The sequence below is a fragment of the Anarhichas minor genome, unplaced genomic scaffold (assembly GCF_050575085.1).
Source record: "Anarhichas minor isolate MPS153535 unplaced genomic scaffold, ASM5057508v1 ptg000074l, whole genome shotgun sequence".
Lineage (NCBI taxonomy): Eukaryota > Metazoa > Chordata > Actinopteri > Perciformes > Anarhichadidae > Anarhichas > Anarhichas minor.
This window is the reverse complement of record NW_027466520.1, coordinates 8,566,306-8,593,914: the sequence shown is the minus strand read 5'-3', so window position 1 is coordinate 8,593,914 and position 27,609 is coordinate 8,566,306. Positions and strand designations below refer to the sequence as shown.

Below are 27,609 nucleotides of genomic sequence, written 5' to 3'. Positions count from 1 at the left end.
CATTTCTAACCAGTATTTAACATCCAATGTTCCTAAGGTCTAAGTAAGGTCTTTGACACATTTTCAGCAAAAAACTATTTTTATATGGTGACCAAAATGTATCTCACACCTCTGTTTGATATTCACACCTAAGACATTTGTTTTTTATGGCATCAATCTTATCTTGTGCATTAGTTTTCACAAATTCAAAATGACATGTGCACCTCTGGATTTGGACTAGAATTCAAAATTACATTTTGTGCGCTTGAACAGCTCTCGCCTACACATCATAACCAATATAAGTCTGTATTGCTGAACCCAGGAAAGGTATGAAGGTATTAGGAAATGAAAGAAGTTGAATATGAACCCTGCAATTATAATTTTTTTTAAACGTCTAACATTACTTTTTTCTTTCCGACACCGACAAATTTGGGCTTTTGGGACCCACACAGTTTAGAGAATCACAGTATGATTGAATCTAATCTGTCTGAACTAACTGCTTGTGGAAGAGCACCCCTGCTCTTTTTCCTAATGCGTGTATATATTTCTTAAAAGTTTCGCAAAGTTGAGGCGAACAGCTGCAGGAAAGTGTGTGTGTGTGATATTAATATTAAAACCTCCGTGTTTGTTGAAAATGGTATTTGGGATTTTCCTTTTCACGTCAGTACATTCTTCGTGGGTTTAACACCCAGCATGTAGCGACCGTGAGAGGAAATGAATCTTAAGCGGCGTCTGCCTCGGTTTGCTGATGGCGTACTCTTATTCGCAGCTGTGTCCGAGCTGCCGCTAGCACGTTCCGCTGGATAAGACGAGGGTCGACCCGCATTGCTCGGGTGTTTTTAGTTTTGCCATCACAGAGAATCCTACCACCGCTTTTCTAACCATTGGCGTTATTGTTCCCAACTTTTCTAAATCCACAAGGAAGTCTGGTTTGTCCTTAAACGACCCTGCAGTGTCTGTTCTCTTTGGCTTTCAGCGTATCTCAGCTGACTCATCCAATATTCCCTCCCCGGTCGCCCTCTCTTCTTCTGCTGCACTCTGCAAGTTGCCAAAAAAACAAGGGAGGCTCAGTTTACTCTGTGTGCCCCCTCCCTTCCTCCACAGAATCCCTGCCTTCCACCTCCTTCCATCACTCCCAAAAATCACACAGAGGGTGGTTGCCTGTTGAGGCTAGGGGGAGAGGCGCACTGGGGTGAGAGGAAATGGAGAGACAGGGATGGAAGGGAGGGAGGGAGACTCTTCTCACTCTGTTGACTTTTGCTTGCTAATACGAGTTTACACAACATCGGGAATAATTATCTGCAAAGCTGCCCCCTCTCTCTCTCCCCCCTCAAAAACACGCTTTTGCTCATCAGAGCATGACATGACCTTCCTGGAACTACTATTAATAATTCCAGCCAGCTAAATCTGGATTGATGTGATTTATTATCTGTCATGTCTTCCACTGTGAGCAATTACTTAACTTTCATTTTCAGTCCCTCCAAATTGGACGCTGACAGCGGCGGTTTTTAAAAGCAGACCACAGCCACATTTCTCCAAACGGTCTCTGTTCTGCTCACTGTCAGGCCGGGAGACTCTTCATTACTGCTGTGTGACGAGCAGTGAATCAGTAACTTCCCTCCACTTTGTCTTCATTTGAACCATTTATCCATATCTCCGTCAACAGCCTCATCTGGGCTATAAACGCGTGATTTAAAGTACCAGAAACATGCCCGACTAACAGTTTTGGTTCCTCAAGGGTAGTCTTGTTGGTAACTGTTGATTATCTTTTTGTTCTCCATTCCTGCACGTCAGTCAGGCTCCATTTGTTTTCCCGTGCCGAGTCAACCTAAACTGTCCGAAGGCCGGGCTGCTGCGAGGCAATTATCCTCTCCCTCTGCTGGCGTCCCGTACCTTTCTCTCCCCCTCATAAGCCTGGTTAATCAGCATGTTGCATGCATACGCTGTGGCTGGAGACCAAGTGTAAATTACACATGCCTCTATGGTCTTTCTTTTTTTTGCCCATTGGGTCCATTACATTATAACTCATTAGACAAAGTTTGGCCTCGTCTCTTTCCCTGCCATGTCACATCCCCTTTACCGTGTCGGCTTTGATGCGCTGAGAATAAATGGTACACTCCTGCACGCACGGTTACACATTCATGCATCCTACACAGAACCGTAACGGTCATCTCTCATGTGGACGCCATGTTTTCACATCATCTCATCCCCTGCCCTCACTGGGGCATGAAATTACCCGTGAGTCACCGCTAGCGAGTGTCTGCTTTCCCCATCCCTCCGCAACGATGAGGGTCGCCGCCGCTCCGAGAGCCAGTTGGCTCATTTAATCCCCCCGTCAGGCAATATCAAACAGATGTCAGCATCAAAGAGGAACCAATCTATAAATCACAGCTTGTGTGTTGGATCTTCGACACAAGAGAAGCGGGCCCTGGCCAAGAACCACCCATCTTACAAGAAGCGGCTTCCCTCGGGGCTTGTCCATCCACCCGCTCGTCACAAAAGAGCCTTTCTTCCCTCTACCAGTCCCCACCATTGTCCTACCCTGCTCCCACAGCCTCCTCTTCCAGAGTACCTGAAGTCTCACATGCACGGATCCTCAGACTGCTCGGGGTATCGATGTCTGTATGAGAAGCCGACGGAAAAGTCGCCCCGTGTTAGAGAAAAGATGAGATGAAGCGACAAGAAGAGAAGGGGATTGAGGGGGGAAAAAAAGAAAATCAACATTGAATTACCAAGTGTTTCCTGTGTACAACCTGATCCTTGTGATTAGGTGGTGGACGGGTGTGTTTGTTTGCTCGTGTGTGTGTGTGTGTGTGGGGGCGTGCGTGTAAATGAATAGAAGTGCTGAAATCCCATCGGTGTGGCGCAGATCCCGTGTCGTCTGCCAGGAGACTGACTGCAGCTCGTCTGCCGGCATCAGGGGCCAAGAGTGTGTGTGACATGTGTGCACAGATACACACTTTGTCTCATGCTCTTTGTCGACTGCACCGTATACACACACAGGCCACATTTCTTCTTCTGCTTCTTGTTGGGGAACTGCATGTTTTCACTTTTAGACAGCACAAGTGACTTATCTTATCAGTGCAACACTTGTCCTTCACTTTTTTTTGGATAAGCAGACGGCTTAAAAGTCCTAAACCCAAAGAGCACGGACTCTGTAACGTCTGCTCGATCGCTTGCCAGCACCTCTAAAGGTCACCTATTAACACTCTGCAACTCATTTGTTAAATCGGTACACACACCAAAAGTGTAAAACCAGGAACGTTCAAATCCTCTTAGCCGCACACCCACCAGGATGCGAATGTGATTATTTGTGGGATGGACCACGAGACAGAGGAAGCTTGAAAGAGTGATTGAGTGCAGCTATAAAATCGTCCTGCACATCTCATCATTCACTTCAACAGCGTGACATAATCTCAGCTGACCAGGGCCAGTGATCCATCATCAACACCAGCGATTGAAGGAAAAAAGTTTAGAACTTGGATGTGTCCCGTCCCATTGCATGTCTTAACGTACAAGAAGCTGCCATGTTGCATTTCCTCTTTCTGGTGACGAGCAAGACCAGAGCAGGTCCCCTGGGCGGGAGTGAGTTTGGATGTTAGCTTGGACAGCTAGTGCTCCACAACCACACATCCCTACTGTGTAGTTAAACTGTGCAGGAATGCTGAGAGGCTAACAGGTACATTGACGGCAAACACGGGGGCCAGAGTCGGCCCTGTTTACGAGAATGTCCTTCAGTTACCTCAGTAGGAATAGTTAGGATGAGGAAACCTAAACATCACCTTTTTTTTTTAGCCTGTATTTAATAAAGTCAAAATTAAATTACACAGCAAGTAAATTACTTTAACTACTTCATGTACATCATATGTTTTTGCAGTAATAGGCGTATGAGTGTTTTGTCAATGTTATGGGCGGGGTTTTATCAATTTCTGAAGCTTTAATAACTATTTGGGCTTCACCATTCTTTGTTTGGTTTTAATGCGCCAGACTTGTAATTTCTTAGAGAAATGTAGAGAAGAAGAGGGTATGCACACGTTATTCTTTGTTCTCCTCAACGTCTGGTATTAGTCTGTGTTGATGTGTGAAGCATTCGAGGAATGCTCACGGTTCCGCTTATCAGTTTAATCAGTTTTATCGGTCACTAGGTTCAAATGAACGGTTTCTAGATTGCATTTGATTGCTCCAATTTGTGCTGTCTGCACCGCAAATTGAGCTCAAATAAAGGAGAGCAGGAAGGAGGGAGGAAGAGTTTTGAGAAAGTCCGAATAGACATTTACACACGGCAGCTACAGCTTGAGGGAGAGCGACAGACGGAGAGCTATGAATCCAAAAGGTGTCCACGTAAGCCGATCATGTACTGCTAGACTGTCAGTGTGTGAAACACAGTTCTTCCTCCAGTGTGTTTTCCTAAATCAGATTGGGATTACCCCACCTGCTGCACACACACACACTCTCACACTTGGACTTCACAGGAAGTGGATGTGATTGCAGAAGCATGACCTAACGCCAGCCGGTGTTTGTTTTAGGTCTCCCAGGTGACCAGAGGCTAGAGGAAGGAAACTGAGCCCTCATCACCAGAGACTGTCGTCTAGGAACACGTTCCTCTTCGTGTGTGTGTGTGTGTGTGTGTGTGTGTGTGTGTGTGTGTGTGTGTGTGTGTGTGTGTGTGTGTGTGTGTGTGTGTGTGTGTGTGTGTGTGTGTGTGTGTGTGTGTGTGTGTGTGTGTGTGTGTGTGTGTGTGTGAGATGCGCGCGCACATGGGCGGGTAGCATTGTGACCATTGAGAACAGATGTTTTGGACCACCTGGTGTAGCAGAGTGCGCTGCACACACTCCTTCATACATATCATGCACAATTTAAAAAAGTTTTTTTATCAGGATTCCATTAAACATCTTGTGACAGACCTGGTATATAACAAACTTATGTGTAAGTTTCATTGACATACTCATCTCCCACCTGTTCCTGCCCTATTCCTACCCCCCCCCCCCCCCCCCCCCCAAGGTGTTGAAGGAGAGCGGCCCCCCGCACATGAAAAGCTTCCTGACCCGCGTTAGCGTGGGGGAGTTCTCTGCCGAGGGCGAGGGCAACAGCAAGAAGTTGTCCAAGAAGCGCGCCGCCCTGTCCATCCTGCAGGACCTGAAGAAGCTGCCCTTCATCCCCATCGTGGAGAAACCCAAGACGCACTACAAGAAACGCACCAAGACCATCCTCAAGGTACTGCGGCCTCTGTGTACAGACACGCGATGATTTCATCTCGAGGCATCTGGACAAAATGACCTGCCGATGCCCGTAACCATAGTTACCACTCCTGCCTGCGTGCACACAGCATGAGAGGAGACGGGGGAGACGCTGCCGGTCTCAGTTTGACTCGGTTTACTCTGAGCAGCAAGTCGCTAAAATGTCTTTTTTCGGCCCATAATTTCCCCACGCCTCCCTTGCGTTTGGTCTTACCCGTTTTGGCAGTCTTTTAGAGGGAGGGGTTTAAAGTTGTGATTGGGTCAGCCCAGTGTCAATTAAGACAAAACACACAATGGGCCGATCGACCTGTTTCATGAGCCGTCGGACAAAAAAGAAAACAAGACAGTTGTGTTGGCCCACCTGGAAAATGCCCATTACGCCCACCCCTGAATAATTGTGATGACTGGGATTGATCATCCCGTGTCTCCTCCTTTTCCTCGCAGACGGGACCAGACTATGGCCAGGGCATGAACCCGATCAGCCGTCTGGCCCAGATCCAGCAGGCCAAGAAGGAGAAGGAGCCAGAGTACCTGCTGCTCTCTGAAAGGGGGATGCCCCGACGCCGGGAGTTCATCATGCAGGTAAACGAGGGTTTTGCTTTCATATTCTCTTTATTTGTCTCAGGTTTGTCACATTTCTTATTCTATGTATGCTGCTACAAGAAACCCGCTTCCCTGGAGGAATTCAGGCAGTCTCTGTCAGTCTCTCTGTCAGTAGCAGCAGTTGTATAACCTCTTTACATTAAAACACAAGTTTCTATGTTTTGTCCTATGATCTAGTCTCTTATTTCTGTCATGCGTGTAGTCGGCCCTTAACCCTGCTTCCATTTCTGGTGTCCTGAGAAAAAAAATATTTAATTTCTGGACTGTTTTGTTCTATTAAGTTCCAAAAATGTGACCTTTCCTTTCTGTTTTCCGATATATATGTCGTCTCTTTTTCTACAGAATTGTTTTGTAATTTCTCCCCAATTATCAGCGTTGTACACAAATATAACAAAGATCGTGAGCAGCCACTTAGCCCCCAGTGTCATTGATTTTTAATTCCCTTAAAGGAAATGAAAAGAAATGTTGGGATGAAGTGTAACATTAATGCTTCGTGTCCGAGCAACACAGATTTTAAGATGAAATTGTCTCCACTTAGTGCGTAAAGCCACCAAAGTTACACTACTTATGAAAGCCTGACAGTGACTTTTAGCTCTGGTACCATTTAGCATGTACAACATGATTTATAATTGAATTGGAACCTCCCTGTCCTCCCTCTCACTCCCTTTTTCTCTCACTCCCCTCTCCCTCTTGAAAAGTTCTGTTTGATATTCGTTATTTTTACAGCTATGCATATAAAGCTCAGAATAGATGAACATCCATCTTTATAGCCTTGTTTTCTTCAGGGAAGCAGACAACTGTTTTATGCTATTAAATTGACATTTCAAGCTGTAACAAAAAAGCACAAAGACTGTCTTCTGTACCGCAGAAATATATAGAATGGAGCGCTGCAGGGATGACCTTTATTCCTAGGCTAACCCAATGGGATTTTTGCATTGGACTTTGGATTATTGCAGAAAATAAGCTCCGTGGCAAACACAAGATACCTTCACGTTGTGTTCAGCAAGCTAATCTTCACAAATTCACTTAAAATTCTATGATTTTATGATCATCGGCCGAAGCAAAAAGCTAATACAAGGCCATAAACGAACTACATCACAATCGCATGACCGCGAGTATATTCAACAAGGCTGCAAAGGCAGTGAGAGAGAGTATATTTACTGACATATTTTATATCTTTAAATTAAATTATTAAAATATATTGAGCTTGTGTTAACCCCCCCCCCAAAAAAAACAATCAACTGACTTTGAGACGAGGGCACCAGAAGTACAGAAAGGCGAACTCATTTCCTGGTCTCAGGGCTCGTTCCTGCAGCACTCTGTGTGGTTTGTGTAGTGAGGAGCCAGCATTCATTAACAGAATCGAATGTCATGCTCCTGCTGCAGCAACAACCTTTAACCCTTAACTAAGTTATGGATGATTTGCTGTTCATCACTAATCTAGTAAACCGAGCAGGGGCTTTTTGCACGGATGAAGGAATCCCATCAGGAACCACAGCTACTCTATTCAGAGTTACTTTAATTACTTGAGGCCATGCATTTAAAAACAAGCTGCATTATTACGACACAGGCTCATTGCTCTTGGTTAGTCTTAAATTAGATCTGCCTTGTTTTGAATAGAAACTGGCACTATCTGTCTGTATTTGATCTACTTACCGTTTACATCTCTCTAGTACACTCACATGCATAGTGTCTAAATGAAGAAGATATTTTGAAAAACATCCTGCAGACATTAATGATCACTCAAAAAACAGAACGTGTAATTCGATTTTTCTATTTCATTTTGATTTCATTCATTCTCTAATGAGCTGCTCCCCCCCCGGCGTACTGTGAACCATGTTACTGTTTCAGTGGATCTATTACTGACTGTACATGCCAACGTATTGGATCTGTCAGGATTATTTCTAAACCACGTTACAGTGTTTGTCTGCAGAGACGGCAAACAAGGGAAAGACAGTAACAAGTGGTGAAGATTTAGATTTGGTTGGGGAAACACCGAGTTGCGGTCTCGGTGAATACTCTGCTAGTCGGTTTCTTGTCCTTCCGTTGTTGTTGCTACAATCTGTGTGTATCTACAACCCCAGTCAACAAGTCTGTTTCGAGTATGAGAAAAAAAACAAGAACTGGCAACGCTGGCGTAGTCCGTTTTTAATTTATGCGCAACATTTGAACTGCAGCTCTCTTTGTCTCCCTCTTCCTGTTTGTCTTTCTGTGTCCGTCTCTCTCAGTCAAACTCTCGCTCTTTTGTCTCTCTTTTTTTTCCGTAATCCTCCTCTTTCATAAGAAGAACAGAGCTTCTCTTAGCGTCGGGCAGTAATTCAGCCTCGGACCTATTCTCCGTGCCTCTTTGATACACACATTAGGCCCCGCGAGTGTGTGCGTTGTTCCTTTTGTGCGGTCCACTCGCTCTTCTAAAATTTCCACATTGTTTCATCTTCTTTTCCTGAACCCATCACTAGTTACAAAAAAACTAGTGTCGGAAGCCTTTTGAGTGTGTGATCATCTTTATAGGATTTCTTAAAAGAGCGATTGTGTTTGTTTTAGCAATTTGGGGATCTTTTTTGTCAGCTTTCCTCCTCGTATGCTGTGTCCTACTTGATGCATTCAGGCGAGCACTCAGTGAGCATGTCGGAACACTTTTGAGTGAGTGCACTGAAGTCTGGCTGTTCACAGGCTTTGGCTCCCACAATGTTATTTGTACAAGTGTAATTGTCTGTTTGCGTAACATAACGACGTCTGATATTTCTCTGCTTACATTCTGCGTGGACAGATTTCATGTTTTAGGACCACTGAAAAACAAACACTTCACTCGGAGCATTTTTTATGCGTGATGTAAATTGCTCGGCTGACTCGGCCCCAGTGAGCGAGGCCCGAAAGTGAATGAAAGTGCGACAGGAAGAAGAAAGTCCTGAGAAAAGACATTTTCTTCCACATTTATTACTGTTTTAGCAAGTCATTCAGTGATTCACTGTCACAGTGTGTATCTGCACGGCCATGATATTTAATTCTGGATGTCTAGCTCATGTGTATGTACCTGTGTGTGTGTTTCTGTGCATGTGTCTGCAGGCGAAGGTGAATAACGAGGTGGCCACAGGAACAGGACCCAACAAGAAGGTGGCCAAGCGGAACGCAGCCGAGGCGATGCTCCTGCAGCTGGGATACAAGGCCTCCACAGTCTCTCAGAGCCCCACCGAGGTGCTAACCCCACTCATCTTCTCCTCTGCTCACGACGTCTTTTATGTTTGATGGCCAGTTTATATACACGTGTCCCGCTCTGCTCATTTATTCAAGTGCCTGATTACTGTAAGTGTAGATAGTTTATCCCAAGTTTTAAACAGTGTGCTGTCACTGCTCTACTCAGGGGCTTAAGTGATCATAGGAGAGCAGCTTACAGTTATTTTCATTATCTATTTAAGGGGACGACAGAGTGATAAACTAAACGTGCAACAATTAACAATTCATTATTTGAAAACCAGGTTTGTATCCTTACAATGTGGGTAGACATTCAAGGGAAGAATTTATGACTCCCCCCCTCCGGCTGTTGTTCGAACAAAAAAAAAAAAGCGGAAGTACAATCAATCGTTTAAACAATACCCTAGAGCCGGCACAATGCGTCACCCAGGGGACCTTTGCTGGAAAATGAGCGGGAAGCTCTGGGTGCTAGCATCATGGAGGGAAGTTAAACATGGTTAATTTGCATATTCTACCCACATGTAATGATGCAAAAGCTGACTGAAAATCAGCAACGTTTCCCTTTAACAATTGTAAGTTCCATTAGAATATTTCACATATACATTATTGATTAATCCGTTAATGTTTTCGATTTACCGGTTAAAAATGTCAGTCAAACTAGCTGACGGATTACATAAAGAAATGCACCCATCCTATTTCGTCCACACGCTATCGCATCTGTACAGCACCGTGCAGAATATCAAAACACCCTGAGACTCCGCCGATTCTCCGATTTATCACGAGTCCCCAGTGCAGCTGACATGGTCAACCTATTATGCAACCTGCTCAGCTCCCCTGAACCGACTGTGTGTTTTGCAAGCAACCATTGATCAGCATCATCTCTATTCACCTCGTTGGTTTTCTAAGCTCAAGAGAGCAGATTAAGATAGAGATGAGGTTACATAACCGGGCGCTCTTGTAAATATTCATCGCTATCCGCTCTGTAAATATTTATCGTTCCCCAGACAGCTCATTAGTTAGATATGTGCATATTCAGACAGCCATACCATATAGCTAAAGGATGACACTTGCTCTAATCTCTGTGAAGTTGTCTCATTTTCTCCAAAGATCCATGCAGTTCGCAGTCAATATTCATCCTTCATCCTCATACTAAACATTCAAGCGCTGCCATTTTTCTTTGACACACGTCTAAATCTGCACACTGAACACGCACCAGTTGCATGCGGCGACGAGGAAATGTCAAATGTTGCACACGGGGTATTGAATTTCTGTTTGTATCATTGCATGTTTTAATGTGTTAGCCCTAGAAACTACTATGTTTTCATGTCTGAGGTTGGAGAAAAGCAGGCCATTGAGTCTCACTGTTTAATCTAATTCCTGGCAAGAGGTGAGCCCTTTCTGGTTACACTCGAGGCAGAATATTTAGACAGAATGGAGTTAGTGGCTGATACACGGCATGTGCATTAGCCTGACAACTCCGAAAACATCTCTATCAGAATGAGTTGGACGGCCTACTTCTCATTAGATCCTCAGACAACCCAGAGCTCTATGGAATGATTGAACCGTGTTTGCCAAGCTCCTGTTTTGTAGGATAGGGTGTCTCTCTTTAGATCTCTCTCTTTCTCTGTCCTCCCTTGCCTCCCCTTCCTTTTTTGGGGGCCTCTGTTGCACTACATTCCCACCGTGGGATTGTGGGTGATCTGTGCAGAAGTGTGACGAGACTTGGGAGGGGTATTAAAGGGGGGGGGGAGGTGGTGCATTTGTTTACAACCGTGTCAGCTCCTCAGCTCTCACGCACATCAGAAATTATGTTTTTCTGTTTCTCACACACACGTGTGTGTTTGTGTTTGTGGAGGCAATGCGCATACCACAGCAGAAATAAAACACTGACGAGGGACCTTTTTTAAATACTAAACACTGAAAACCCCCCCAATTAAGTAGCTGGCCTAGACAGACACTAGGTTCTTAAGCATCCACTCCTCTGAGCGCTCGTCTCTTTGTGGCCCAAACAGTAGGAAGGAACTCGTCTGACATGCGTGAAGAAGCTGTCTGTTCAAGAATTTACATCTCTCTTACCTCCCTCCTTCTCCTTTTCTCTCCCAATCACTACAGATGGACAACAAAGGCTGGAACGGACAAAAGGCGTCATTTACCGAAGCGACGAGTAACAGTGAGTGTCCGCACGTCTCCCTGTGTCTCCATCCATTTCCTTCTCCTCCTCCTCTCCCGCTCTCCATCCCTCCCTCAATCCCGCAGGTTGTTTTAGCCGACGAGATGGCCCGGCGTTTAATCTCTGTGACTGGTCAATGGGCCTCTGACTGTCAGCTTAATCGGCCGTGCGTCCTCGTGGGGAGCCTGCGAATTCAGGCTCATTCACGCAGGCTTACAGGGCAGGCACACTGAGGCCCTCCGGGGAGTCCCCCCACTGCCGTCCAGTGCAGAAAAAAAACTAGCCTTTCACTCAGGATTAACACACAAGCACCCTGGAGCACATATGCACACACACACACACATACCCACAATCCTGCACACACTGACACAAAACGTTGAGGCAGGCTGTATGATGATATGAGGATATACCACATACCAGCTGTAGACAAAATAAGATGCAGACCTCATAAGAAAGCACAGGAGCTTTGAAGTAACTCAATCATTACAAACAATGCAACAAAGGACGCTCATGTTAATCATTTACTAATATAGTATAATGATACACACTGTAAAGCATTATATATATATATATATATATATAATGCTTTACATTTTTGCCTTACATGTATCATTTTCATCTTTGTTGATGCAGTTTGCAGTTCATGATATATGGTGTTAGAGGGAGCTCTCTTCAACATATTAAATCATTTTAAAGTGTGTCTGGTGAGCTATTAGTTGGATTGCAACGGACCTTTCTGCAGGCGTTTGTGGTCCCCAGAGGATGAATCCTTTGGTGATCCCTTGACATTCCCCAGCTCCATCATGAGGTTGTTTTTTTGGGGGTTTTAGTGAAAACATGTTGACAACTATTCAATGGATTCCCATGACATTTGGTACAGACGTTCATGTCCCCCTCAGGATGACCCATGTAACACTGGTAATCCCGTGACTTTTCATCTAGCGCCATCACCAGGTCACAATTCCAATTTGTCCAGTACTTTAGTTTATTACCAAATACTTCCCATTGCCCTTAACTGTGCTTTGTGCAGAGTGCTAATTAGCAAATGTTAGCATGCTATCAGGCTAAATGACAATGACAAACATGGTTTGTATGATACCTGCTGAAGACCAGCATGTTTACATCATCACTGTGAGCATTTAATACTGCTGACCTTAGCATGTAGCTCAAAGCACCGCTGTGCCTTAGTGTAGCCTCAAAGAGCTGCTTACAGACCTCTTTCATTACTGACAAATGCTGTTATATCATATGAGATTCTGCGTACTGCAGTTCACTGACAATAACCTGTTTATTCAACTGCATGTTAACGTGCAGCTAAGTCTCTGTTTGTCTGTCTATGTCATGGATGAAACCGGTTATGAAACATATGCAGAGACATTTGGGACATATTTAACGATAGACTAATACTAAATAGTTTTATGACTATTTATGTATGAGTTTTTATGGGAATGCGACGGCCTTAAGGGGCGTTTTTTATTCGTAGAGCGGTGACCCTTCTCTGAAAAGCATAAAAATGCAATTTTGTAGGAAGCAGCTGGTGTCTCTCAGCTGTATCTGTGAAGTTGGCCGTCTTGTCTGCAATCAAAATAAAAAACAATGAAAAAGTCTTCCCCTCACCAAAGTCAAACGCCATTTCAGGACTTCACATTCTGTTTTCAGTTGTTTTCCTGGTCTCCACAGTCTGGCAACAATGTTATTTTTCCCATTTATACCACATGGTGTGGCTGTTCAGTAGGTTAATATTCATCACAGGTTTAATAAGCTATGCAAGGAATTCATAGTCGTGGTGTTGCTAAAGCAGATCAACGTGCATTGGAATATCTGAGCTTGATTTGTTGTGATGCCATGTGTGGAGCTTCACCCTGGATGCCAGCGAAGTAAATGTCAACAGCTTGAGACAGAGCAGTTTCGGGGGGACAAATGAGCAGCGTGTGAGATGTGGAGCAGCAGAGTGGAAAACAAACATATTATTATTAGATTTGAATGTGCTGTCGTCACGCGGGTCCGATGAAGGCTTCTGGCAGCGCTCTGACACGGGGCATCCAGCTGCAGCCTAGAGAGGGGAATGAATGTGAGATTGCAGCTTTGTCGTGTTGAAATGCACAAAGCAGATTGGTAAGACTCCGTCCTCTTGTGTTCGCCCATTGCTGCTCCAGACTCGGATTTACACAATCCAGATGAGAACTGAGCTCCTGCCACAACTTTTATAGCACTCACATGTGTAATTCAGTCCAATTCTCTGAAAGATATATCATCGAAATTGTGTTTATAGATAAATGGTTGTTTTCTTGGATAAACTATTGTGAAGGTTGTGGTTTCTATGGTAGCCCAGAGCCTGAGCATTGCCCAATACCTCCAGAGCAGAGCCCCGTGGGAAACAAAGTCTTCCTTATTTGGTGATTATTCCTATTGTTGGTTTGGAGCGTGTCTGTGGTCCCCGTGCCATTCCCACTCATAGTTTATCTCAGACTCAGCATGAGGCGTAACTATCTGCTAATTATCTCTTTAAAGTTGCCCAAACCGCACAACACTCACACGACACTAATGACTGAATAATGTTTATTGCATAAACACCATTTACAGCTCATTCAAACAGATGCAGCTGGTCTCAGTTTTGTCTATGTTTCGGGTTTGTCCGTGGTTTTGATTGACGATGCACTTTATTGAATATAAGTGGGAAGAACTCAATCAGTTTTGCAGAATTGCAGCGTGCACCGTAAAAATAAGCTCTGGCATCAGAATGATTGTAACATTTATTTTATGTGATAAACAGTGATAATTTGTTATTTGTGCTTCAGTGTGATTTTAGAGAAAACAAATGGCAGGACATTGTTTGTCAGCTCTTGATAAACTTTACAAGTGTTTAAATTACAAGAGCGGTTTCACGGCTAAGCTCCTTTTCACTATCAAATGGAATTTTACAGGGACGTTAAAGTTAAAATAGGTGACAATCTTGTTTTTGCTGATTTCATCTTGCTGCAGTAGACTAAAGTGTACTTCGGGGGCGGGCCAGTACACTGTGACATCATTGTCGGGTGTGGTTACAGATTCAGTATAGCACACTTCTGATTTTTTTTTTTGTTTTTTTAATTTGATTTTGTTTTTTTCTGTCACTTCACCAATTCTTATGTGTAGGTCCATTACATAAATACAAATCAATTTTAATTTCAGGTTGTAATGCAACGAAATACGGTGTGAACACTTATGCAAGGCACTGTAAAAAGAGCAACTTATTAAGAGAGCAGGATATTATTTAGCTTGTTCTCTCGTAACAAGAGAATTTAATGGGTGCCATCTTGGAGTCTGACATCCAGTTGTCTTCTGTTTTGGGTATGCGATTTAAATCCTGCACGGGAAAGGCGGACTCCGCCAGTAACACTAAAAACTAGAATAAAGAATCAGTTACATCAGCCATAAACAGTATAACAAATGGGTGTGATATGATGAAAGTATATAGGTTTATAATGGTGTGGTATATTTACCTCAAGAAAATGGGTTACTTGTATCATAGAGGTTGGTTGTACCTGAGCTAACATACGGACTGTTCCCTACACAGCCGTCATCGACCAGCTGTGCTCCACATAAAGAACGTGGCTGCATTGTGTAAAGGGTCCTTTGCCTTGAGTGATCTGAGGGATGCAGTGCTGTAACGAACAGGGTGGCTTAGAGACAGGAAGGGAGTGTAAAAAAAAAAAAAGAAGTTAGAAGAGAGTGATTTTTCTCCCTTCTATTCCCATGGGTATTGCAGCAGGGCTTTTCACTCGAGTTGCCACATTTCATTTCCTGCTGTGTGTGTGTGTGTGTGTGTGTGTGTGTGTGTGTGTGTGAGTGAACTATGTGAAGGTCTTGCTCCGCCGTGGTGATTTATAGCGGCGGGCTCTGGCCCTATCTGTTTTCGATCAGTCTCATGCTTGGCTCTGGCTTCCCTCCAGCTCTCCCCTGGCCCACCGGACGTCGAGTCTGGGTGGGACCCCTCCAATGCTGCCTGGAACCAGCACCACAAACGCACTCTCCCGTACTGTTTCATTCCCCCAAAACTTCTCCGTCTCACTGTGCTTCTCCCCTGCTCTCTCATGTACACACAGTTTCACAATCTCTACCCAGCGTACTCACGCACAAACACACTCAGTCACTCTCACTTATTCTCCCTCTGACTGTCTCTCTCTTCCTTTGTCTCACTCTTTGCTCTCACGCTCTTGCTCGCCATCAGACACCGGCCTCAAGCACTCAATCACATGCAAACATGCAAACATCCTCACAGGCACGCCCACGCACACTCAGGCAGACAATCACACACACTCACATGGCTTACATTCACTGCCCCTTCCCAACAAACCCCCCACCCCTCCCAAAAAAAAAGAATACACAATTTTCTTTGTCCACAGCTGATGTCATGTTGGCTAACACCTTTCATTTTTTGTGAAACATTCAGAATGTGCAGGCCTGCGAGGTTTACTTGCGTAAATTCTAATTAAAGTTGTCATCAGGATTGGGAGGGGGGGGGAGAAAAATCCTAACAGTTGTGTCATTTGCTGGCGTGGGCCAGTTTGTTGTAGTATGAGTAATAAGTCCTGGACTTCATTGCTGTTTTCTTCAGCTTTTCTGCTCCTCTGGAAAGGAAAGCGAACTTCATTGGTCCTAATGGGGAATCCTGTTTGCGTGGTCTAAGAAACCTTAGACGAGAGTAAGCTACAAGTGCGCAAAACTCTCTTTCTTTGTATGTGTGTGTGCATCTGTGATGGTAATGTTAACTCAAACAGGAAGTGGCCCGTCAGTCATGCGCTCACTCCAGCGCTTTCTCCCAGCTGCTAGACCCGTACGCACAAACAAGCACACATGGATGTACGCACGCACACACACACACACACACAGCTGGTCTTCCTGTCTCTGGTGACCTTGGCTGGGCTTCGGAGGCTCCGCGTGGTTTTCACATCCATTCATCCCGACCTCCGCCTCCATCTCTACTGGCTCGCAGCTCATCCTTCTCTTTTATCCTTCGCCTCCCTTCAGATCTCCTCTTCTTCTTCTTCTTCTTTCACATCTCATATTCCTTCATCTCACTGTCACCGCAGCCACAACGTGTTGGTGTGTTTCCTCCTTCCACCTGTCAGACAGTGACGTCCGAGTGCAAGGAAGCCAACACAACTGAATGAGATTCGTATTATCTTAAATCAGAACATAGTCTTGGATCGCCGCTGTGCTCACCTGGATAGAACCATATCTGGATCGAGGTGCGTCCTATTAAAGCGGTGCTCGTCAGTGGTGCCTTGGCCTCTCGGATGAAAATAGCTCGGTACGTTTCCCCCCCGGAGCCACCAAAATATTCTCACAAGAACCTTGATCTGAGACCGAACCAGCTTCCGAGTTCTGCTGGATCGGCGTTTGAAGAGCCGTCTTAAGTGAAGCAGGATGCCGGTTAGCTGACAGCGCTGTTTCCCATCAATGATGAAGTCATAGTCGCTCTGTTGATATTGGTGGATGCTCCGTTTGTGTCTGTGTGTTTGTGTTTGAGAGCGAGAGAGAAAGAGGCTGTGTGTGTGTGTGTGTGTCTTTCCCAGAAGACACTTTGATAGTGCTCGGAACTGCCAAACCACATGAAACTGTCATCTACGTTCGGTGAGGGAATGTCAGTTTCGGAGCCAGCACATATACACACACACACACACACACACACATCCATCCTGGCATTGTCTGGTAGTGACTGACAGGGGAATGTGTGTGCAAATCATTTCAACGGTTAATAATGAGAGCCATAATAACCATTTTTCTCTCTTGTCTGTCCCCCAATCTCCTATCATTGTCCCTCCTTTATAAACCATGTGACCTCATCGATTCTTAAACACTATATCTACCCATTCCGTCTCTATCTGCTCTTCTACTCTCATCATTTCTGTCCATTTATCCATTTATCCAACCCTTATTTTGTTCCTCTTTTCTCTCCCCATTATCTCAATCTCCATCCCTCCGTCCTCCCCACTCTCTTGATCCCTCCAGCCCAGAAGGGTCTGCTCCACCTCAGCCCCGACGTCTACCAGGAGATGGAGGCCAGCAGGAAGCAAGGGGGCAACGCTCCGGTCCCTGGCAGCAACGGCGGCGGCTCCGTCAACTACATGACTTCCAAAGACATGGTGCCCTGCTCTGCCCCGCTGCCCCCAGGACACCCTCCGTACTACAGCGGCTCGGGCCCCTCACCCAGCCCGACCGCTACCATGGCCAGGGAGCTGCTTCTCAATGGTCAGTCGCCCACAGCCGACGCCTCCCTGCCAATGAAGGGGAAGAACTCGGCCCTGCCCTGCGGCGTCTCGGTGCAGCCTGCACAGCAGCTGGACTACCTGGCTCGCATCCAGGGCTTCCAGGTGAGACGCGAGAAGGCGGACGCGCTACTTCCAGGGTGTCTGTAGTTCAAGAAAAAAGGTCTAAAATGTATACAGTATTCTGAGTCTTACTTTAGCGTTTAATTGCTTTTAATTGCTGACATCTGGAAACACAGGAACAGAGCTACAACAAAGTTCATATTAGGCTTATTTGGAAGTGAAAACAAAGGTGAGCGGTAAACAATCATCACAATTTACAAACTGACTTCTTGGTTCAAATTTGACCAAAATTACTTACACAGGGTTTCCCCCCAGAAATTGATTTCTAAATGTGTAACCTACACTAATACGATGTGATTGATCAATCGACTGGGGAGCTGAATCGGACATTTCCTGATTCATCTCATTTTGTTATCAATGTTACTAGATGATGATTTTAACATTTGTCTCATTAAATATGAGACCTTATTTTCCCTAAAACCTAAAAAGCCCAATAATATGTCTCACAAAAACTCATCAGAAATGATGTGGTCATCAGAAATGATGACCACAATTAGGGAAGTGAGACCATACTTGTGTTTTCCTTTTGTAGCACATTGCACTGTGTTGGTGTTTTGTGTTTTCTGGCTAAAAGCCCCATCAAGAAGGCCTCCGTGCTGATAGGCATGCAATTGTTTCCAATTTCACATTTATTCCACGTGTGGAATGGAGGCTTGTATTTCATTTTAACTGCCATAAATTAGATCACAAAAGTCATAATTTAGACTTGGTAAAAAGCTGCAGTTATCCTGTGCTACAGTCGCACAATATGCACACATGCTGATGTGACAGCACAGATGTTAGCATGACCACGCATAAATATGACCACACACACACACACTTTCCTTCCCTGATTCTGTTCCGTCTGGGCCTTTTCTGTAAATAAGAGTGTGATCTTGGTCAACCTGTGTGGTTATGAAGAAGAAAAGTTACACACACACACACACACACCACTTAAAACCCTCATAAGACAGGCTTTCTCAACCGATGCACATGCACTCTACACAAACAAACATTCATGTAGCAGTTACAGCTGATTTGAGGTGGATGAAGAAGAGAGCGGTGCTCCAACTGGAACAGCGGAGTGTAGAACTGCTCAATAACACACTATCCGTTTTCTGTTTCCTACAGTGGACATTATTGGCAGGCTATGGATTTAGAGCTGGAACTAAACCTCACAGGTGCTTCTGTCATTACCAGACTGGACACACACACACACACTTGCTGTTGGCACTCTGTGTGTGTGTGTGTGTGTGTGTGTGTGTGTGTGTGTGTGTGTGTGTGTGTGTGTGTGTGTGTGTGTGTGTGTGTGTGTGTGTGTGTGTGTGTGTGTGTGTGTGTGTGTGTGTGTGTGTGTGTGTGTGTGTGTGTGTGTGTGTGTGTGTGTGTGTGTGTGTGTGTGTGTGTGTGTGTGTGTGTGTGTGTGTGTGTGTGTGTTTTAAAGAGAGACAGTCTGTTTTAATCAGTGCCGGCCAATCTGCGGTGCATACCATGCCACCGATACCAGCGCCTGTTCATTTAAGCTGCAGATGCTTTTTATCAGTTTGAGCGAAAACATTTTATCTTAACCTGCTGAGGGTTCCTTTGAAAGGCCTTTGTTATTGCTCTGAGCCTTCCTGTGTGTGTGTAACCTGAGAGAGAGAGCTCTGCTGCCTGGCCAAGCCCAAATACACTTGTACATATGCACGCACACACACACACACATACGCACACAGCAGGTTCTGTTTAGTGGAAATTGAGGAGTTGGGCTAAGCCTGTGTGTGAAGATTAAGTCCTTGTCGTTCTCATACTGCTCAAACTATGTCCCACTTTGGATCAATTTAAGTACATCTATTGTCGAAGCATCTTTGCCTGCATCGGTCTAATTAAATAAATGCACACATTTTTATTGTTTTTGCATATTTCCATGTGCGTGTGTGTGTTTGTTAAGCGAAGAGTTGAGGCTGTAATTGAGACATGCAGACAATATGTGTTCTGTTGAGGGGATGTTTCATATCATGTGGGTTTGTAATGAGAACCTCTGGTTGCCTACAAAGCCATGTTAGACAGACTCTAAGGCTTATGTATTCTTATGTGTTTTTGTGGGCTAAACCACCACAGATTTCTTTTTTTAATGTTTTTGCCAAAAAGTGCACTTGCCTGCTTTTCCACTGGACACGTTATGAACCGCTTTGTGTCGTGTCGGCTTCCCCTCGACCACACAACAAACCAGCGCAAGATTATTGTTTTTGATGTCCTTTTGATAATAATCTCCTTGATTGATTAGTAACTTTGTTTTTGTAATGTAATTATGTTATCCAAGTGAGCGGATTACAGTGACCGCCCAACACTGGATTAAAGCAACTAAGAAAGCACCGAGGACATTCTCATAGTGTCTGTTTCATCCATCCAGCTCCGCAGACAAAGACCCGGGCCTACCTGCTAAGCCCTTCTTTTGATTTGATTGGAAAATAGCCTCTGGTGGAAGCTCTGACTGGATAAGCAACAGTGTGTTGTACTCACGCCAGCTTGGAGCAAGGATGCTGGCACTCACTCCAGTGTGTTTGTGTGTGTGTGTGTGTGTGTGTGTGTGTGTGTATTTCCTATTAATTTGGCTGGCGTGTTGTTGGCACGGTTGGTATGTGCGCTGGAAGTAGGGCAGAAACAAAGAAGCAGGAGGTAATAGACAACACATGGACCACGGATGAAGCACTGAGTAAGAGCCACGTAACAGATTCTCCCTCTTTCTCTTTGTCCCTGTATTTCCCTCTCTCTCTGCTTTTGTTGGTTAATGATTGTTATGTGTTGCACCTCCATCAAAATCACTTCCTCTCTTCTTATTTCTCCCCTTTTGCTTTCACAAATCTACTCTCTCTCTCTCTAGTGGCTTTCCACTGCATTGTTCGCCTCGACTCAACTCAACTTTGGTACCAGGTGCTTTTGTCAGTGTAGCTGGGATTCTTAGCCGATGGCCGCTTGGATATTTAATAATGGCGTGTTTCTGCAGGATGTCCAGTGTCGCGATGGTGATGATTCTTTCTGCTCAATCAGTACTTTTCAGTATCCGCTCAGCTCGCTTGGAACCTCCACCGAGGTGATACCAATAAAAGCTCCTATCTCCTATTTTAAATGGAAAACCAAAAAAAGAACGTTTCCAATGCGAGTCGAGTAGAGCCGTGCCGTACCATGCAGGGAAACGGCATATTTGCCGTTAGTGTAGTTCAAGGAAGTCGAGGGGTTTGACCCCGGCATTGCAGTCACCAGCTGCCCATTCACTCTGCCATCACATTACTTAATGGAGTCATCACAAACTGCCACGGCATTAGATTATTAACTGTTACCTCCCTTTAAAGTGGGCCGAAGATTTTTCATATAGAAGTCCAATGATTGATGGAAAGCTAATGATACACACCTGCATTAAGAGCACATATACTGCTTCTGAGCAGATATTCTCCATCGTGCCTTCTGGTCTTTTCTCATTCAGTGCATTTCCAAAAACCTGCTTGGGTTCTTGGAAGGCTAGAGTGTTCGTCAGAGCCACTGTCTCTGTTTATCCATGTCTGAATGTGGACTGGCAGTGGTCTTATTTAGTGGTTAAGCTAGTTAATAAAGAAGAGAGGAGTGAAAGGGGCAGAGAGAGAGAGAGAGAGAGAGAGAAAAAGGAAGTGTGGATGAAAGACCTGTGTGTGTGTGTGTGTGTCTCTCACTCATGACGAGCTGCTTTTTGTACCAATACTGAGACATTAGAGAGACACATGTGTGCAGCCGGATGTGATTGTTTACTTGTATATAATCAGTAGCTGCGACCTCTGATCATGCGGACAAATTGAGTTCGCCATTCCCAGAACCTGCACCATCTACAGAGACGTTTAAACTAGATTCATTTATAAGCATAAATTAAGCATTAAGCAAGATTAAGGATATTTGAGCACTGAATGTACTTTATTTTCTGGCACTGGATAACAGCTCTTTGACGTTTGTAATAATTCTGTTGTCTCTTTTATCTGAACTTTTTCCCTTTTTTAAGTTGTTTTGTGTATTTCTGTGGTGCTTGTGTGAAGCTTTTACGCTGCCATCTTGACCAAGAACCCCGTTGGAAAATAGAAAAGATGAACATGGGATACTCTGATCCTGCAAGCGCTCGCTTCTCCGGGTAAATTCCGCAGCATGCGCTCCTTCTGAAGCATCGCTGTGGCCCGTAGAGGTCATAGAGGCGCTCCAGACCTTTTTAGTCATTGTTAAAACAAATTCAGTCCATGACGGAAAATATTCAGTTTACGCCAACCTCTCTTATATTTCCATGAAGCTAACATTAGCTAACGTTAACCAACTAACTGGTCGTACCTGACCAAGTAAGGCCCCAGTGTATAGAATTGAGAATCAATATGTTTTAATGCTGATGAATTAAAGTGGTATTTCATCTTTCAAAGGTTTCGTAGTCCTTTCAATCATGTCCAATGTGAAGACCAGTCGACTTGACATTTAAACTGTATGTCGTCACCATTTGGTTGTACTGTGTATAGATTAGAGGCATCATGAAGGTGCATAAACACAATATGACACAGAGCAGGAAGCAGAGATCTCATTATTTTTGCTGTGAATAACGCAGTAAACCATATTCCTAAGGAACTGGCATGTACCGTTAAAGTAGCACCTTTTTTCAGCACGAAATATGAATTACACCCCTCCTGAGGTGGTGTTTTTGGTTGTGCGAATGGAAAATGTGACAGAACCACTTTGTGTATTGTAGCAGATATTTTAAGCAGCCTGTAGTGTTTTTGATGACTTGCATAAAGCGTAACTTGATAGTTTAGGTTGTGTCATTGGTGTGAACGTGATGTGTGCAGAGTCTCAAATCACTCTCGCACTGTGGAAAGTACCGAAAAAAAACTTAATCCATTGTCTCATAAAGAATTAGTTTCGAGCAGAACTTTATGTGAAGTGTACACAAAGACGTCAGGGATTTATCTTGATTTTATTTTGGCTAGATAACTATGAGGAACCTGTTTTTTGTAAATACAGAAATCAATCAATCATTCCTACTTTAACTCTTAGTGACGCAGGATATTGGACCGTTTCAGACATTGTTAATATCCTCCTGCATACGGCGATCAAATATTCCCACACTGTACTATAACATTCCATGTTGTGTCTGGAAGGGTTTGCCGGGATCTCCTGTACCGATCGGTTCTGTCCACCTGCTAAATCCCAAACTCAATAACCCCACAGAGATAGCGATCAGCTGAGTGATGCTATCTAGCCAGCGACGGGCTTTAGTTGGGGAGATGGATTAGGAGAGACGGGGGAGAGGGCCGTGCTGGAATCAGAACTTCCATGTTGGAAATCCCGCGTTAATGAAAACACTATCCTTGGCGGGTGGCTGATGTTGATATCCATTCAGTGCAGTTCCCAGGATTCCTCACACTTTCACGTTGTTTGCTCTTCCCTCTCTTCGCTTCCTTCTTTGGCTGTGTCGAAGAAACCACTTCAAATGGTGGCGACTACACCTTGTACCCTGCCCGGCACTTACTACGCTCCCCCTTTTTTCCTCCCTCCCTCTCCTGATCTCCATTGCTGACTCCCATCTCTCTGTATCAACATCAAACGCCTGATCTGGTACAAACGTTCAAAGACTTAACAGTTTGTTTCCAACCTCTTTGTCATCGTCTCATTCCTCTGCTCTCTGTTTACTCTGGGATTTGTGTTAGAAAATACATTTCGGGATGGCTAATCCCACCATGTTTGATTTCTGCGGCAGGGTGATGGCTTCCAGCTGTGCTCCGCGGCATATTTGTGTGAAGAGCGATCTTCGAAAACAAGTTTTGTCTGTGGTATAAATCAGACCGTTAATGCTGCGCTGGCTCGGCGCACAGTCTCTCTGCTTCCATGGTGGCCCTGTGTGCGTGTCGGTGCGTGTGGCTGTGTGTGTTTGGCAAAATACAGAGTGATGATGTTTTTACACCACAATCAAGCCCATTTGCAAACCTGTAAATCAAATACCCTCAAGTGCCAGCACAGCATATTGCAAATTTGAATATGCAGCATAATCTTTTTATTTTTTAAACGTGCGTTTGCTCTCTGTGTTTCGATAGAATTGATCATATTACATTTAATTCTCGACACTAGGCAGTGCTATCGGCTGTGTGCCAGTCCGGTCCCAGCATGCGGAGATCAGCACGCGTGTTAACCATGTTCTTCATCATCTGCACAATAGTCGCTGTAGAAACAGCTAGCCTTGCTCTGTCCAGAGATAACCACAACAAAAAACATCAGCCGAGCTTAGCAGCCTCACAGAAACATAGAAACATGATTTTTTTACCCTTCATTTTTGTACAGATTAAACAAACAAGATGTAACATGCTAATTACTGAGTTTTAGAGCTGCTGGTAGGAGGATTTTTTCATTGTTCTTTGAACAAACCCAGGCTAGCTGTCTCCCCCTGTTTCCATTCGTTATGCTAAGCTAAGCTATGGTGGCTAAAAGTAGCTTATTTCTTATTTAATGCGTGGATCGTCTTTCTCGTTTCTCTTTTTTGGTCATTCTGCGCATTTGTTTTTAAGATGTATTTCTCTAGAAAAGCTGTTCCACGAAGTTCTCGATAGTGAAGTAGCGTCCTTCAAACTCACTCCATCTCATTGTCTTAAGGCTTCTCTCTGCCATTCAGGCAAAGGGGCTCTCAAAGATTCTAGAGTGGCAGCTTTGTTTGTCCTGAACCCGCCTGCCATTAGGAGAAGTGAAACGTATATTAACAGCGTTCTTTAAACACTCTTGACCCCTGATGTCCACACTGAAGTGGCTCGACTTGGACCCCTAATTGCTTCTCACCGACAATGACGGCGTTCCTCGGTTGACAGCGCTTGTTTATTATCGTAAAGTCAAAGTTATTTCCGTGCCCTTTGATTCTCCGCAGCCAGCACTCGGCTTCGTCTGGAATCGAGCTCTTAGTGCGGCAGTAATTGTGTTCTGTGGTTTTTAACTGCAGGTTTATGACAACACGCATAATAAGTGTTTGTTTTTGCAGTTACCTTGACAGTATTTTGTAACACAGTCCTAATGATATGGACTTATGCGTGCATGTCCGTTGTGTGTTTGTGCATGTGTGTGTCCCCTGTTTGTGGGTGTGCACATGCATATTTGTGCACTTAACATGAATTTAGACATGGCCGCATGCACACTGTGACTGTGATTTCCTTTTTAGTTTGTGCATGTGTTCGTTTTTTTGTTCGAGGAGCATTTGAAGAGGAGCCATCCAGCTTTAGAAGCCAGATGTCAAAGGTCGTTCCACGTTAGTGCCATCGATCAATCGCAGGCCTTGCGTAACTCTCCAGCTTCTTTGTCTCTAAAGGAAGTGGATTAGAGGCCGTTTTTTCTGAGTTGGGACCTGGGATGATTAGTTAGGCCTGTTTTAGAATGCATGCACTCACAGATGCATACAAACATGCACTCAAAACAGACATCCTGGCTGGGAGAATAGACAGTTTGTTTTTTCAAGAGGCTCGTTATTTCAGTTTCTGCCAAATCACTGCAAATGAGATAATGCCATGATGTTCTTTTGATGCTGGCACATCAGGCAACTTTCTTTCCTACCTGCGGGTCAGAGTTGCTGGAAAATCCCCAACGTAACCAGGAACTTAGACTATTTCATTAAAAAGCCACCAAGAAAGTAAGACCTCCAGGTGGCGTTTGGTGATCTGCCAAATGTGCCGTTTTAACCAGAATTTGGCTGGTGTTTGGAGCAAGTCGTGTTTATTTATATAGTCACAAATATCACATACAATGTGTCGAAGGGCATTAGAGTATGTAGTCCAGACCCAGTTTAAGATTTGAGGAAAAGGAAAAGTTACTTAAGGACACAAGTCTAAGAGTCTTCAACCCTCTGCTCGGGATGTGTGAGTCTGTACTTATGCGCCACAGTGTTATGAGATGTTCTGCAGGTGTTTGTTCATGACACAAAATATTGGACTAATTAAAATGTTGACCTGGAGATGGCACTGGAGGGGAAAGTCGAGGGATCCCCAAATTCTTTAGGATACTTTGTCTCGGAACCATGTGTACCAGATTTCATGGTAATCCATCCAGTACTTGTTGAGATCTCTTGTCCTTTTAAAGCCTAAAAAGTGGAGGAAACCTCAAGAGGAAATTCCAAAAAAAAAAACATCCTCTCTCCATAGATAACTTCAAGGGTTAAAGCCACTGACAAAGAATGAACAGAATGTGTAGCGGTTGGTAGATATTTAAAATACAGCAAAGATCATTAACCAGCAGTAGGAATCCTCTTGGTTAGATAGTTTACTCTAGATAAGGGCCTCCCCCCCCCCCCCCCCCCCCCCCCCCCCCCCCTTTTGACTTCCCACCCTGAACACTGCCAAAAATATCAAAACACTGACTCATTGTACATTACATTGCACTCTTTGTGGAGAGATCTGTCGATTAAATCAAATAATCGATTAGTATTGGTATACTTTTAGTGTTAGAATTTCTTTGGTTTAGGACAGCCTTACTGACATAAATCATTGTACTCGTAATGCTTTAAAAACACATATTTCTCAGTATTAGGTCATGAAATGGCTGATTCAACTACTTTATTTATTTGATAATAAATGTCATTACAACCCAACCAAAGGAGAACTTTCATGAGTATTTGGTTTCACAAACTTAAAACTTGTGTCAGGGACATCCTGAACGCGCTTTGGTCAAAGATACGTATGGTAATTGGTAGTTTCCATCAACCGAACATGCACATTTGTGTGCATATACACTCGCAGACAATGGGCGAAGTTGGAAATTGTTAGAAATTAGATATATGCAGGCCTATATCTCTTTACAATGAGAGACTGGGAGAGCGCCTCTGTTTCCTCCAGCGCCATCAAAGGGCCTCGCCCTCGGCTGGAGGCCTGACAGCTCGCAATAGATGAACCGAGCGGAGTGGCTGCTGATCGGACAGCATGATTACACCATACATCACGGGCTGCCCACCACAGGTCTTCATACCGCCCAAATTAACCAGCGCACCGGACAATTACACACGCTCACACAAAGGTTAATATCTCTTCAAACACAAACGCAGTCCTCCGCACACAGTTTGAAGGAGTTTATGAAAGAAGCTGTATTTTCATCGCATGTACTCATTTTTAAACCTCTGAAATGGGATTCTTGTTGCCAAACAATGATATTCTAACCCTTAAAAAGCCCCCCCCCCCCCCCCCCCCCCTTTTTCGCTCATTTCTTTCTTTCTTTCTCTCTTTAATGTTGAAGTCTGGAGAATTTATTGGAGATTAACTTGTCAGAGAAGGCTTTTTCCACGGCTAACTTTACTACATTCATCATTCATACACATAACAGATAGCATTCCGCAATTTATCACTGTGGGCCCATCTCCTCACCAGCAGGTGCGTGTGTGTGTGTGTGTGTGTGCACATGCACGTCAGTAAGTGTGTGTCTTCTCGCGTACCATATGTTGTACGTAAGATGTACTCTGTGTCTTAATGGGCAGACATGCATGCATGTTTTTGGCTGGCTGGAGCAGCACGCACAGACACACAGACGCACAGACACACACACACACACACACTTTTCCACACATGTACATAACTCACACAGAGAGACACAAACAACTTGCTCTGGAAGCTTTCAGTCACAGACCATATATAGCTGCTTGTATGGCCGTGCGTGCATGTGCATATGTACAAATTCAGCGCGTATTGCCAACACATTGTAGGGTATTGTAGGCTTGATCCAGAGAGGAAAGTTAATATGCTCAAAGGGAAAATACACACAGACACGTGCGCTTGTGAAATGATACATTGATCTACAAAAGTATGTAAAATAGATTTATGCATCACGGTTATGGTATTTCTTTTGTTTATTTTGGGTGTAACAAATTCTACTTATGGCTCAGAAACCCCTTTTTTATAAGCTTGACTTGTCTGAGAAGATTGAAGTGCAGTCCATTTGTACAGAAGTAGCTGGGAGCTGTGTCGTGTTCATCGCTATATTGCTTCTATACCTGCTAGCTTACGTCTTCCGTTTGCTCTTTGATGTGTAAGAGCATTTTTGAACCGGTAATGTCCTCGCTCTCCTTCCTTCTCGTCCTTTT

At 44.3% G+C, this 27,609-nt stretch overlaps 1 protein-coding gene across 5 annotated transcripts in view; it reads left to right on the top strand.

Moving 5' to 3' along the window:
* Positions 1-27,609, top strand: part of stau2 (staufen double-stranded RNA binding protein 2) — a 76,791-nt gene that overhangs the window by 25,241 nt on the left and 23,941 nt on the right. For all 5 annotated transcript variants that reach the window (XM_076080139.1, XM_076080140.1, XM_076080137.1 and 2 more), the window contains 5 exons: positions 4,981-5,193; positions 5,661-5,798; positions 8,886-9,014; positions 11,124-11,181; positions 17,176-17,537. In XM_076080139.1, the coding sequence (XP_075936254.1) occupies positions 4,981-5,193; positions 5,661-5,798; positions 8,886-9,014; positions 11,124-11,181; positions 17,176-17,537 (900 nt within the window). The remainder of the gene's footprint in view (positions 1-4,980; positions 5,194-5,660; positions 5,799-8,885; positions 9,015-11,123; positions 11,182-17,175; positions 17,538-27,609) is intronic.